Here is a 14232-nt window from a genome sequence, read left to right as displayed (position 1 = left end):
GCATCAAAAAATATTTGGCTTCCCTGTGTGGTAGCATCTATCAGAAAGAACAATTAAATAGCCACTCTATAGCAGCTGTAATAAGTAAACCGGCTCTAAAAGAAATTTTAAATGGAAAGGTACATGAAGCTCTCACATTAGCATGGTGCTTTTTGTAGATCATCTGCTTCCCATCACTAGTCCCAGCAACAGAAACTTTTGAAAAACTGGCAACCTCCTCTCTCCACTGGCCAAACAGTTGTATATAGTAGTATACAAGGGCAATAATTTCCTACACAGTGTGTCCAGATGAGGCTTTTACTGTATTGTACCATCTCCTTGCATCATTCACAGAATTTTATGGAGAGGTCAAACAACCTTGTCTTCTTCTCGTAATCCTTCTGAATTTCCTATATAACAACTATCATCTGATATCTTTTTTTCCACACAAAAAAAGTTATCAAGGAGGAAAAGACAGAGTATAGTTGGACAACAAGTTTTGACCGATAAGATTAAGAGATATCATTCTAGAAGCATTTGCACTATATTTTGCAGAACATTATACGTCTATTGTTTGTTTGTTCATCTCCACCCACAGAAATAAGATAAAATAAATGGAGATTATATGGGTGGAACGTAATTCATTTATGATTGGGTTTACATCCTCCCTGTTCTTCAAGAAAGTCAAAGCATGGGGCATGTCTTCCTCTGCTGCACAGACACCAGTTTTATTGTCAGAACAACCATGTGAAATAAATTAAGTAGCATTAGTTCCCAAACCTTGGTCCCTCAGGTATTTTAAACTCCCAGAAGCTCCAGGCAGCTTGGCCAACACTCAGGAATTCTGATTGCTGAAATCCAAAACACCTGGAGGACCAATTTTGGAGGACCTGGAGGTTAGGTTAAGAGATAGTGACTTCTCCAAGGTCATCCAGCTTCATTCTTGAGTGGAGGATTTGATCCTGAACCTGGTTCTCTCCTCCATCCTAGTCTAACATTCTTCACCAATACAATTATTGGGGCCCTTTATATGAAATAAATGTGGCATCATACTTAGCTTTTGCCAGTCACTGTGAATTTCCACTGAAATGAGTAAATAAGAAAAAAGTGCTTGCAATTTGATGAACCCTCATGAAAACTGAAGTAATTGCTCTTGTAAATGTTTAAGCACAAAAGTAGGATATTCTTGTTTCTCTCCTAATCGCACTCCCAAAAATGTGTCTAATTAATACCTGTAATTCATGTTTTCTAACTTGGGCCAGAATCCAGTAGCTACGCCCCAGTAGAGCAGAACCACATGCATAGGATTTTAGTATGTCAGTGTAAGTTCCATTCATTCTAATGGGTCTAATGTAATTGGGTCAAGCACTCTGATCTAGACCTACATTTATACATGGCCAGATGTTGTTTTTTTTATCTCATCACTGCCTGAGAGGTAGAAGTCAAGTTGTACAACTTCTTCCATTACTGCATTGCCAGTCTGTAAACTGCAGCATTTTCTAATTTCTCCAAATTGGGCAGCTTTTAAAGTAACTGAGGCGGGGTACAAACCGCCGCTTTGCGGCGCTTCCCCATCGCCGCCATTTGCTCCGTGCGGGAGCCGCAGCAGCCAAACCGCGCGGCTCCCGCGCGGAGCAAAAAAGAAGCTCCATTTCGGAGCTTCTTCTTGCGGCGCCTCTATGACGTCGCGAGGCGCCTGGCGCGGACTCGCGACGTCATAGGCGCCGCGACACGTCTGGACGCTATGCGTCCAGTACGTAAAGATGGCGGCGCCCATGTAGAAGGTGCGCCGCCATCTTGTACGTATAGGATACGTACTAGGGTTAGGGGTGTGTGGAAGCACCGCCCCTTCCTAACCCTAGTACGTATCCTATACGTACTAAATGGCGGTTTGTATCCCGCCCGAATTTCTTTCTGTATCACACTCCCCTACACAGGTGGAACAAACATTTTGTTTCCTCTCAGTGGAGATTTTTTTCCAAATGTGACATTTCTTGGTACTAAAAATAGATCCTTTGTGAGAATTAAAGATACAATGGCCCATATCTAGAAGGAGATGATCATATCTAAACAGGCTAATCCTATGAAAGATGTTTGTTTGTGTTTTAAGTGCTCCTGCATTTCAGAGACATACTGGCAACTAAGTGTATGTAGAATTCTTGCATTTGATCATTACAATCAATGGGACAAGGTAGTTTCAGTTAATTTTTCCCTATTTATTTTGATTGCATTGAAAACTGACTTTCTCTGAATTGGGAAGATGTATGGGAAGGACCATAGCACAATTATACACAACCTGCTGCACATGTAAAATGCCCTTTAAATACAATTTAAAGGATGCAGAACAAGGAACACTTGGTTTGAAAGTTAATTCAATAATGTTAAATGTTCCAAATTGGGGGATTAAATCACTACCATGAGTAACAACTGGGATTGTTTGATTAATGTGGTTGTTGTTGTTGTGTGCGTTCAATTCATTACTAATTTATGGCGACCGTTAGGTTACCTTATCATAGGGTTTTCTTGGCAAGATTCTTCAGAGAGGCTTTGCCATTGCTTTCCTCTGAGGCTGAGAAAGTGTGATTTACCTAAGATCACCCAATAGGTATCCATGGCCAATCTGAGATTTGTACCCTGGTCTCCAGAGTCATAGTCCAGTGCTCAGACCACTACACCACACTGTCTCCCAGTGTCATTATTAATTAACTCACAATTTATAACATTAGTGTTGGCCAAACCATTGAAGTTGCAAAGAATGGCATGGCAGTTGTCCCTGTTGACCTTGGGGGAGCTCATATTGCTATCGGCTCCTTCAAAGATATTTTTTGGGACCTTTCAAAGTTATCCTCCTTCAATCTAAAATATTGCTCTTTATGGGAGGGAAAGCCCTTAATATGACACCTGGGAATGGTGGGCATCCGAACCATCTGTTCTTTTTTCTTTTCTTTACCATTCAATTTCTCTTGAGTTTTCCGAATTCAGCTCTTCCTTTGCTCCACAAATCCAGCTCTTGCATTCTGAGCTGGGCTCTTTCTCCCCATCCTACTGTCTTCCCAAAGAAATAATACAAATTAACCTATCTAACAACAGACTAATGTCATGAATTTCCTCCAATTCTACTATTTCTTCTCCTAAGGCTTTTCTGTTTTACTCAGTGTGGCAGACAAACACACACCCAATAAATTCTAATGAATTCTGGCAACCCAGTTCTCTATATCATATTTTTAATTTGAGTGTCAATTAGGGAATCTAGGGGAATAAAGGTAATAGCTAGACAAACCTAATGAATTAATAGCTTACTGAGTTAATTAGCAAGCTAATTACAAGCTCTGAAAGGAAATGGTGCTAAGATGATGATGTGACAGGCCTTTAACCTGATGAGGTGTCACCAGTTGCAACACACCACTACTAAAAAAAAAAGCATGTGGCCCTGAAGATGTTGGACTGCAACTCCCAATAGCCCTAGCCACCATGGCCAATGTTGAGGGCAGTCCAACAGCATCTGCACAACAACATATTCCCCACCCATGCAGATGCACTGTCTGACATGTAAGATAGTATTAAAATATAGCCAGAATCCTGTTGGGCAGTTACAAATGTGAAACCTAGAGCCTTATCACATGAGAAAAAAAAGCCAACATGGAGCCTAACTGCTTTATCATACTAGGGGGCAAATGGGATTTAAATTAGAGTTTACTAGAGAAAACCAGGAAATGTTGTGTGATAAACATCAGGCATTTCCTGGTTTTCTCTAACTCTCGTTTAAATCCCGTTTGTCCCTAATGTGATAAAGCAGAGAGAGTAGCAATTTTCTCCAGGCATCTCCGTTTGCCATGAGAGCACTTCCATTCTCTTCCTGAGGGAGATTGTCATAAAAGCGTGTCTTTTGTCACTCTTGAAAAATCTGTTTGGCAAAAGGCACGCTTTTATTACTCTCTCTCTCGAGAAGTAGAATGGAAATGCTACAGCATGTGGAGAGGCAAGGAGAAAGCCGCTTCTCTCCGACTCCATTTCAGCTTTCTTTTCTCACGTGATAAGGCTACTAGAGTTGTGCATGTGACTGATTTGTATTCACATCCCTACATAGCCTCTAGTTTGGAGAATACATAGGGATTGTTAAGGTATCCCAGTCTCCACTTAGTGGGCACCAACTGCTGCTATCAATGGGAGCCTGTTCTCTTGTCAATCAGGAAGCAGCTTGTAGGTGATCCCACACCTCCTTGTGTGAGCAATCTATAGTATGAGGAGGAATTTCAACAGGGGTCCTGCTTCTGCCTGTTGCCCCAGAGATCACTCAAGATGGAGGGAGAACATCTGTTAGCTGTTTCCCAATTGACAGGGAAACAAATCCCCACTGATCGCAAAAACTGCTGCACATTTTGGAGAGATGGGGGGAGGGATTGCTATGGGATTCACTGTTTAGCACTGTAACTATGGTGCTTACACATTTGTAACTGCGTTAGGATTCTGGTCCTAATTACTAATTTATCAAAATATCAGAGCTTCTTGTCCTTTGGTCCTCTGGATATTTTGGATATCATCTCCCAAAATCTGGCTGGCTTAAGTTCCTGGGAACTGAAGTCCAAAACACCTGTGCAGCCTAAGGTTGAGAACCACTGATTTAGACATCAATATATTAGAACATAATTTTTCACCACTAACCACTCATTCACTTAACATAAAATAAGCACTTTCTCATATAAGATATTGGATGATGTGCACTACTCTTGGGACCAAATTTATAATTGAGAAGAGGAAAAAAGCAATAGCTTCTGGCCTAGAGCCAAAGCTACTGCAAATGGCAGTTGTCTGCATGTTAATCTCTGTGTTTGCCTACCATACTGATCATATATTTATGGCTGCCATCTTGAGCATTTTCAGTCACCTGCTAGAAGGGAAAGGTGGGGTGAATTCAATACCAAAGGCCCATCAAACAGTTCAGTGACACTGTCAAAGATCACAATACTGCTCACACAACCAAGCATTACATACGAATAGTGTTACCTATTTTACAAAACTGGAGTGTCTTTGTCTGATTAGATTATTTAGAATCAACAAAAATGACTAATAAGGGGTCATGGGATTTTTATTTTTTAAAGGTAAAGGTAAAGGTATTTCCCATTGACAAGGTTGTCAAGTTGTGATGGACCACAGGGAGTGGTGCTCATCTCTGTTACTCAGCCAAAGAGCCAGTGTTGTCAGAGACTACTCTGTGATCATGTGGCCAGCATGATTGCACAGAACATTGTTTACCTTCCCACCAGAGTGGTACCTATTTATCAAGTTGCATTTACATGCTTACAAACTGCTAGGTTGGCAGAAGCCGGGACTAGTGATGGGAGCTCACCCCACCATGTGGCACCCAGGTCTCGAACTGCCAACCTGCCGATCTTGCAGTCAACAGAGTCAGTGTCTTAACCACTTGAGCCAATGCCAAAAAAATTCATGTGATTTCTCATTGGTTCTGCACAGGTTCTGCTAAATAGGTACGGTTTATCTTAGCTTTCTCCTTGAAATAAAGGGTAACGGCACAAGGAAGGATTGTTTTGGACATTCCTAACTCCCTGTGTATTTGTAGAATCTGCAGCTTTCAAGTTCTTTCCATTGTTCTGGAGGGATAATGTTTTTATTTACAAAAACAACAACCTCCATGTTTCACCTGCACACCTGTTTACAGGAAACTAAAATATAAGCCAGGAAAACTGTATGCCAACTGCATAGCAATTACTCTATCATTGCCTGATACAATCCATATCCTTTAAAATATTAACAAATTAAATGTGAGCATCCATCCTGTACGTTTTCTTTATGATGAGTCAGAGGTGAAAGCTGAATAAATTCTACCTGGTATATTAGGATACATGGGGTTAACCACTGGTTTCTTAGTCCTTAGCTTAAACTTTCCCCAGCCAAGCACCCTTCAGATGTGTTAGATTGCACACTCATCATCCCCAGCCAACGTGGCTGTGGTGGCCAGGATAATGGGCACTGTGATATGACAAATCTGGAGGATGGCAGGTTAGAGAAGTCCATGTAGTGTTTAGGAACTAGGATTGACCCCATTTAGTGGGGCAGGGTCATCTCACACTTAACACTAGCTTAATGAGAAGCAATTATAAGCCTAAATCCAGTGGATGGTTACAGCTAAAGTAGAGTTGACTCAAATTCTGAATGGTGTATCCTATTTGATTCATTGGGTTTACTTTAACTGGGATCAGCAAATGGGTTTAGGTTGTAGCAGGAATCATGAAAGCCTCCAGATGTTGTTACACAATAATGTTAGGACTAACAGCCCTAGCTAGAATAGCAAATAACAAGAAATACTAGGATTTCAAACCAAGAAAATGTAAAAGGCCACACAGTTCCCAGCCTTGATTCAGGGCATAATCTGCATGGCATAAATGAAAACTTTATCACATGGATGTATTAGATCATGCCCTCCTGGATTCCCAATCCAGCCCCAAATGGTGATTTCTCAGATTCTGGAAAATTTGTCCAAGTTTTTCCTGTCCAAAATGGCTGATATGCCTCTCCCATGTCTTTATTAGTTAGGGTTGCCATAAGTCAGGACCTCCAAACCAGGACAAATGTAGGACAAATGTAGGACAAGATTTTCAAATGGAGGACACTTTTTTTAAAAAAAACATGGGAGGACACGTGGGGACAACGGAAAAAATTGCCCCTGCTTTTAAAAAGGTTAATAGAATGCCCATGTTTCTTCGGAGCATGATCCAAATGGGGGACATTTGGCCACTTTTCCTAGACAGATGGCAGAATGTACTTCCTTTCGGCGGCAAACCTCCCCCCTCCATTCCAAAACCCCACAACACACATTGGGCATTTAACATAGCCCTTTTTTTAACATGGCCTCTTGCCAGACAGGTTTTATGTAGGGTTTGAGCACTGCAACCATGACTCCTGGGCGAGATCAGGGGGTTGAATGCAAACTCGGCTATAAATCCAGAGGGTGCCTTGACCATGTCCACACTGTCCAGCCTCACAGAACAGATGGCCCAAGAGATCTTGCCAAGAAAAAACCCATTTTGATCCCCATTTCTGTGAGGCTGCGAGAGTGTGACATGAGTCCTGAACAACTGGAAAGCACGCAACACACATAGACGCCCCACAGCCATAACCGCACACCACAGATTGCTCCCCAATACCCTCCTTGCGGCGTGCCCAGTCCCCTGGGGCCACAACCAGGCCTGACCATTCGCTGCGGCCAGCCCCTGCTCTAGTCGAGACTCACACAGCTAGCTCTTTGAATAATAATAATAATAACACAATAACAATAACATGGAAGCGTCCCCCTTTGCAAACTGACGTCGGAAGTTAGGTCTTGGGTGCTAATAACAATAATATTCGCTAACCATGGAGGCCCTTTGGCAACGGGGGGGGGGGGGGGGGGGGGTGGGGACGTCCCAGGGCAGTCTAGGTCCTTTGGGTGCTAATAACGATACGATTGCTAACCATGGAGACCTTTGCAAACGTGACGTCACAGAGTTAGGTCATTTGGGTGCGAATACAAAATTTCTAACCATAGAAGGCCCTTTGCCACTTTTATTGCCCCCCCTCCCTTGCTCCCCCCGTGCCCCTCCCCGCTTGCCCTCCCTTGCCCCGCGCCTTCGTCTTATCACCGCTTGCCTGGAGCCACCTCAGTTCCCCCTCGCCCGGCCTGGGGAGGCAAACAGAGGGAGCGCTCCTCCTCTATGAGCTGGGCAGCCAATGGGGCGCAGAGACCTGGAAAAAGCCCCCCCCCCCCCCGCCAGAATGGAGCTCAGCCTCCAAATGCGCTCCTGCGCGCTCTGGGGGCTTGCGCGGCCGGCGGTGGCCCTCGCTTGCCCCTCCTTGCTCCGCGGAGCGGTAGAGGCCCTTGCGCGGCAGTGGAGGCGCGGCGGCGTCCAGGCGGTGGCCCCGTCGCTGCCCTTCCTGCCCGGCACAGGCTCGCGCGGAGCGGTGGGGCTTCCGCGGCGGGGTCAGCGGTGGCCCTTGCTTGGCCCCTCTTGCGCCGCACGGCGGCGTGGGGAGCGCTGGGGGCTTGCTTGGCCGGGCAGTGGCGCGAACGGCGGGACAAGGGGGAGCCAGGCGAGGGCCGCCCACGCCAAGCAAAAGCAGCAAAGGCCGCCGCCGGCGGCGGCACCCTCACAAACCCAGGGGGGCGCCCGGGGCCAAAGGCCAGACCGTGGCCCGGGACCGGGCTGCACAACGCGTCCAAAAGCGGTGAAAGTCCCGCCCCCGCCGCCCCCCCCCCTCGCCGGGTATGGCCAGCCTACTTATTAGTGGCAGTCAGAGCCAAGTAACATTGATATATTTGGTTACCCCCTTTGTCTTTGAATCTGCCCACTATTGGAATTGGACTTCTGGAGACCGTCTGAATTAATTTGGCCCTGGGCTAAAAGGGTTCCCTACCATTGCTGATATGTACATAGTAAATGTAAAAGATCTAACTACAGAGCCTAAAATTGGCAGTTCTTCTAAGAACATCCTCAGCTGACTGGCCTTCCTAGCACTGGCTCCTCGTCTTTCCTTGTTTGATGTTTCAAAATTAGTAAGCCAGATTTTCAATTATCTCCAGTTGTCATTCTCCACAGTGAGGCAACATACAGGTACTGGATGTCATCAGAGGGTGGTGTTTTTTGTCTGCTTACAGTTTTAAAGGAACCGTGAATGCTTTGCAGTGGGTTAAATTCTGATTGAATATTTTGTATGGCACAGAGTGGGTTATGGTGTACTGTGTCCGTTAGTTGAAAGCGCAGATGCATTTATTAATACGCTATTCAGATCATAGTAGCAGAAGCAAAAAACCCCCAGAAGAGCTATAAGTCCGATACATTTGCATGGAAGTGGAGAATATCTAACAAATATTTAGTGATATTTACATGTAAGGAGGAAGGCAAGGAGGAAAACTAATTAAGGTATGATAAATTATCACATATATTTCTATTAGATATTTTTTATTAAATCCTTACCATATTAAGTGGGAAAATGCGATCTCTGATTTATCACATAATTTTTTTAATAATTTTATGCATGAAACAAAGTTTGTCTACACTGAACAATCAGAAAGCAATTCTCTAACATGAACAATCAGCTGTCCATGTGGACAATTTTGGATGTTGAAATGTTTTCATCTTGGAATTGTGGATAAGGGGGAACCTGTATGGGAATAACATCACAGATGCAGCCTCCACTTATCAGTCTGTAACTAGTGCTTAGTTCATAGATCTTTGGAGCTCAAGACTGAAGTTTATAAAATGAAGAGGATTGACTATAGCTAAAGTCTCTTTACAGGGTCAGCCCAGCGTACCGCCCAGCAAATGAAACCATAAATGATTGAAATCTAGCTTCAACAATGGGTTGATCAGTCACACATAAACCTAATGCTGTTTTCAGTATTGAAAGAAATGTTAAGCTCACAAATAGTAGCTGCCCCCCATTTAGAAGGAAAAACAATTCCCTATAATTTCAGCTTTCTTTATTGTAGTAAGGGGCAGGGAATGAGCCAGTGTGATTCATGGTTTGGATGTTATATGAGGATTCTGGGAGGCCAGGGTTCAATCCCAGGTCAGCCATGGAAACCCACTTGGGGACCTTCAGCAAGTCACACTCTCTCAGCCTCAGAGGGAGGCAATGGCAAACCTTATCCAAATTAGTCTTGCCGGAGAAACCCCCAGAATAGGATTGCCAGAAGTCAAAGTCAACTTGAAGGCACATAAGAAAAACAAAGGGGAATAGCTTCAAAAAAATGTGTGCTATATTATTATGGCCCTGCCCAGACATTAGTCAACTATGTCAGGCGAGTTATCAACAAAATATATTTTTAAGTAGTTGCTCAGTAAATGGATGAGAATCATTGTCACCTGACCACTTGGAAGCTTTCTTTTAAAATGACACAGCTACAAATAACTGATGCAAGAAAAAATTAAATGCATCGCAAACCAGAGAGTGAAAACAAGGATAGTTGATAAGGGAACATACAAGGCAAACAGAAGACTTGGAGGCCTGCTTACACATGTTGGAGCATAACACTGTAATTCATTAAAACACAGACAGTCTAATTATATATGTTACTGTTTTCTTCCTACAGGCAACTTCAAAAGATAGTACATGATATCAAGAAAATGACAGTGGAATAATGAGCAAGTTCAAGAAGTAAGTTGTGCACTGTCAATCATTTACATGACCTAATGCTTATCCTTTTGTATTCATTATCATACATGTTTTTGAATTAATCAGGTTCAGCATAAGTCTAAACTTGTTTGCTAAGTAGTACCTAAGTGGCAGTTCATCAGTGGGCTTACTGCCAAGTAACACTCAGGAAGGGAAGAGGTAACATTTTGTCTTACAAGGAGGGGTGAATTCCATTAGGGATAATTTAGGAGAACAGGCCACATCCCAGTGGTGTTGCTGAGGCTGAGGCAAAACCAAAATTGGGTAGAGCTATCCCTTATCTCTTTCTGCCCACCCACATTCCTTCCCTTCTCTCTCTTCCCCACTGCCCAACAGGGGCCCTTTCAGACTGCACAATACAGCACTATAACACTTTACGCAGTGGCTGCACCTGAAATCCTACAAGCTCTTAACTGAACATATAATGTTCGAGGCTCCTTTGTGTACTTATTTCAAGTCATTTCAGACTATGGTGGTCCCAATCTAAAGTCGAACCTATCATGGGGGTTTCTGAGACTGAGCGGGTGTGTGACTCTTCTGGCCCCATGGCTGGGCAGGGATTCGAACCTTGGTCTCCAGAATCATAGTCCATGCTCAAACCAGATATGCCATGATAACTCCCTTACGCCATGCTGGGTCCTCCCTCCCTAAAGCCCAGGACAGATGGTCCCAAAGCAGCATGCCACCGCTAATTCTAGGGTTAGGGACCGCCCGCACCTAATCCTAGCACGGCACAGCACGGTGGTAGCCCAATGGTGGCAGCTCATCCACAGGGGTGCCCCATCTTGACATAAGCAATGCACAGTATATATACATGTGCTGTCGCTTACATTACGCCATTGTGTGTGCACTCATGATAGTGTGCACCCAGTGACCCAAAAAGAACCCGTGTTTTTCCGGGTTCTTTTTGGGCAGAGGGATCCACAGTGTCCGTGGAAACAGCCAAGGCTGATAAGACGCTAGTTCTCACAACAAACACCCCCCCTAGAATAGCAAAGTCAGTGTAAGCTACAAGGTCCTGAAGATTCACGAGTAGCTCTACCAAAAGGATTACCAAGAGAATTGTCAGACGGTCCGAGGTCAGGGTACACCAGAGAGGCAGGTCAATAAAGCAGTCCAAGGTCAAGGTTTCGGGTAGTCAAGACAAGAAGCCAAAGAGCCAGAGACAGAGTCTTTCCTCTAAAAGAGTCAGATATGCCACTGGCAAAGAACAACACATGCTCCAGGTGCTTAGAGGCAAGGAGCCGGCCTTCAGCTGTGTCTGATTACGAACAGCTTCTGATAATGCCTCCGAGATCTTCGAAGGCCCTCTCTTTCTGCTCGACGCTCCTTGAAGATAGGCACACTGCCCAGATCCTTCTCCATGTCCACAGCCTCGGCACCAGGCAAACTTGACTGCTGAACCTCTGGAGGGGCCAAAGATTCTCTGTGCTACGCCAAACAACTGGTCTTCATAAGCAGATGTGAGGCCATGTAGGATCATGAAAGATCAAGTCATGACCGGCCCAGCATCTCTCATAAAGCTGTTGAACTCACAAACAACGCTTCACTCAGGTGATCTTCCCCCTTTAAAAATTCTAGAGTTCACTGAAAGGTTGGTCGGAGCTGGCACAGTCTGTTTTAGGGACTTCCTTTGCAACGCCCTTGACAAACAATGACCTGAATCGCCTTGTGTGCGGAGGATGACATTGTAACGCTATCACAGGTGGGCTTCCGCCACTGTAAGGATTTAAAGTGAGCAGGCCGACAAGCAGGATCAAACATGTCCACCTACACACCATGCTTCAATAGGAAAAGGGAGGAAAAGAGGAGTTTTGACTGCTGCCACCAAGCTGCTTCTCGTCCTAGAATTAGGTCACCTTTGTGACCCTTGCACAATGCCCACGAAACTCCCACTGACAGTTGCAGCTGACTCCACACTGATGCTTTACCATGCCGAGCAAGTCGGGCACAAATGAATTGAAGCATATCAAAAAGCGGCAAGCAGCCGTGAAAAGAGTGGGGTGGTAATAAATTTGAACACATCCTGCAACAACAAGAGGGAACTGGCGTTCATGATGGAATAGCTTATCTCTATGGTACTAATATGATGATGATGATGACACCTGGGGTCGTGGTCGGTGGTAGTGCGAAGATGACCAGCAAGTATATTCTCCTGCTCAAAGCCTTGTTATAAGCAAAAACAGCTTTTTGTTTTATTCTCACCAGATGTGTGTCTGTTAACAACTGTGAGCTTTTCCTTCAGGAATTCTTTTGTAGGGCCCCTGCTGCACATTAACTTCAGCCTCCTCATCAGTACGATGTTACCAAATGATACAAGTCTTATTGATGCCCAGTGAACATCACCTGCTGATTTCTGCCGCTCAAGCATCTCCATCAAGTCACAACAGCAAGCCTCACCAGTCCTCACTTCATTAGCCACCAGTGTCCTCTTTATGAACAAGCTTGTAAGTTTATAGCTTTGACCTCAAACCAGTCAGGTTGCATGACATTTAAGGGTTTCTCCCATTGACCTTCACTGAGAAGTGCACTTAAAGGACGCCTGCTGTATCCTTAGCCGTTCCCAAGGGGAAGAAACATAACACCACCTTCCCAAGTGTAACTACTCACTCAATGTATAGGTGAGTCTCTCTTACTGGTTTTCTGAAATATCCCAACATATTCCACATTGGTAACGAGCTAGTGCCACATCTTTGCTTTCTGGTGCCTTCACGTCGCTACACAAACTTTATTTCTTCTACAAATATTTTAACCATACTGGTATAAATTTACTGTCAGCTATGCATGGTATTTATTTCACAACATAACTACATTTTATTTAGACTTGGGTCCCTCTCCCAAGATACCTCACTATGTATATGCAAATCGTTTTTTGGGTTTTTCGGGTTATGTGGCCATTTCTAGCAGAGTTTCTTTCTGACATTTTGCCAGCATCTGTGGCTGGCATCTTCAGAGAATGCTTGCCTGGAAAAATTGGGTGGTATTTACTGTGTGAGCCTGGGAATGCAGGAGTATTTGAATGTATTGTTCTGTGTTGCTGGCTGGCCTCCAGCCTGGGAGGTCAGCCATCAACACAGAACAATAACATGACAAATCACTCCTGCATTCCCAGGCTCACACAGTAGTACACCCAATTTTTCCAGGCAAAGCATTCTCTGAAGATGCCAGCCACAGATGCTGGCAAAATGTCAGAAAGAAACTCTGCTAGAACATGGCCACATAACCCGAAAAACCCACAAAAACTATGGAATGCCGACCATGAAAGCCTTCAACTTTATATGCAAATATTTCAAAATCCAAAAAAAAATCCAAAGCACTTCTGGTCCCAAGCATTTCGGATAAGGGAGGCGCAGCCTGTACTTCCCAGAAAAGATTAGGGAGCTTATCACATGAACTTTAAAACCAGCTCAAGCGTCCCAATCTGCAGGCGGGATGCAGGATGGAGGCAGGGATTATTGCATGCTAAATTGCTGCCTAATTGCCATCAGCTCAGGTCCAAGCCACACTGTACCAGCACTTTTTAGACGATGGAAATCTTCCAATTTTAAAAAAGGTGCTGACAGAGCGTGGCCGGGACCCAGCTTGGACCTGGGCTAATGGTGGCTGGCGATTAGGCGGCGATTCAGCATGCGATAATCCCCGCCTCCATCCCGCATCCCAGCTGCATCCCAGGACACTTGAGCTGGTTTTAAAGTTCATGCAATAAGCTCCTAGGCTGTGTTCATGGTTTGATCCCATTTATAAGCTAGACCATTATAGGAATAACCTTTGTAAGCTGACAAACCAGCTTGAGAAACACTGTTTTTCCTTTTCTCCTATTGATGTTTAGGTTCCAAAATGAACAAGTGGCCTTAATATGCAAAACTGGAAAAAATACATGGGACCGGTATGATGATTTTAGAATTGCATGTGTTCTGGTTGTTCAGAATGTTCAATTGCCTGCTTTCAGTGTAACTTTGTTTGTCTTTTCTCCAAGGTCTCTCACCAGAATTTATAGAGCAACATTCATATTCATTTATCTCGCTTACATCCAGTTCCTTAATAGTGTCTAACCTCAGAGCTTGAAAGTGTTATACCCCCAGC

At 44.3% G+C, this 14232-nt stretch overlaps 1 protein-coding gene across 1 annotated transcript in view; it reads left to right on the top strand.

Moving 5' to 3' along the window:
* Positions 1–14232, top strand: part of BLNK (B cell linker) — a 161026-nt gene that overhangs the window by 103816 nt on the left and 42978 nt on the right. Inside the window, 3 exon segments of the mRNA XM_042460459.1 lie at positions 10067–10095; positions 10098–10131; positions 13979–14035. Of these exon segments, the coding sequence (XP_042316393.1) occupies positions 10067–10095; positions 10098–10131; positions 13979–14035 (120 nt within the window).

Source organism: Sceloporus undulatus, chromosome 3 (assembly GCF_019175285.1).
Source record: "Sceloporus undulatus isolate JIND9_A2432 ecotype Alabama chromosome 3, SceUnd_v1.1, whole genome shotgun sequence".
Taxonomy (NCBI): domain Eukaryota; kingdom Metazoa; phylum Chordata; class Lepidosauria; order Squamata; family Phrynosomatidae; genus Sceloporus; species Sceloporus undulatus.
This window is presented reverse-complemented; position numbering and strand designations above follow the sequence as displayed.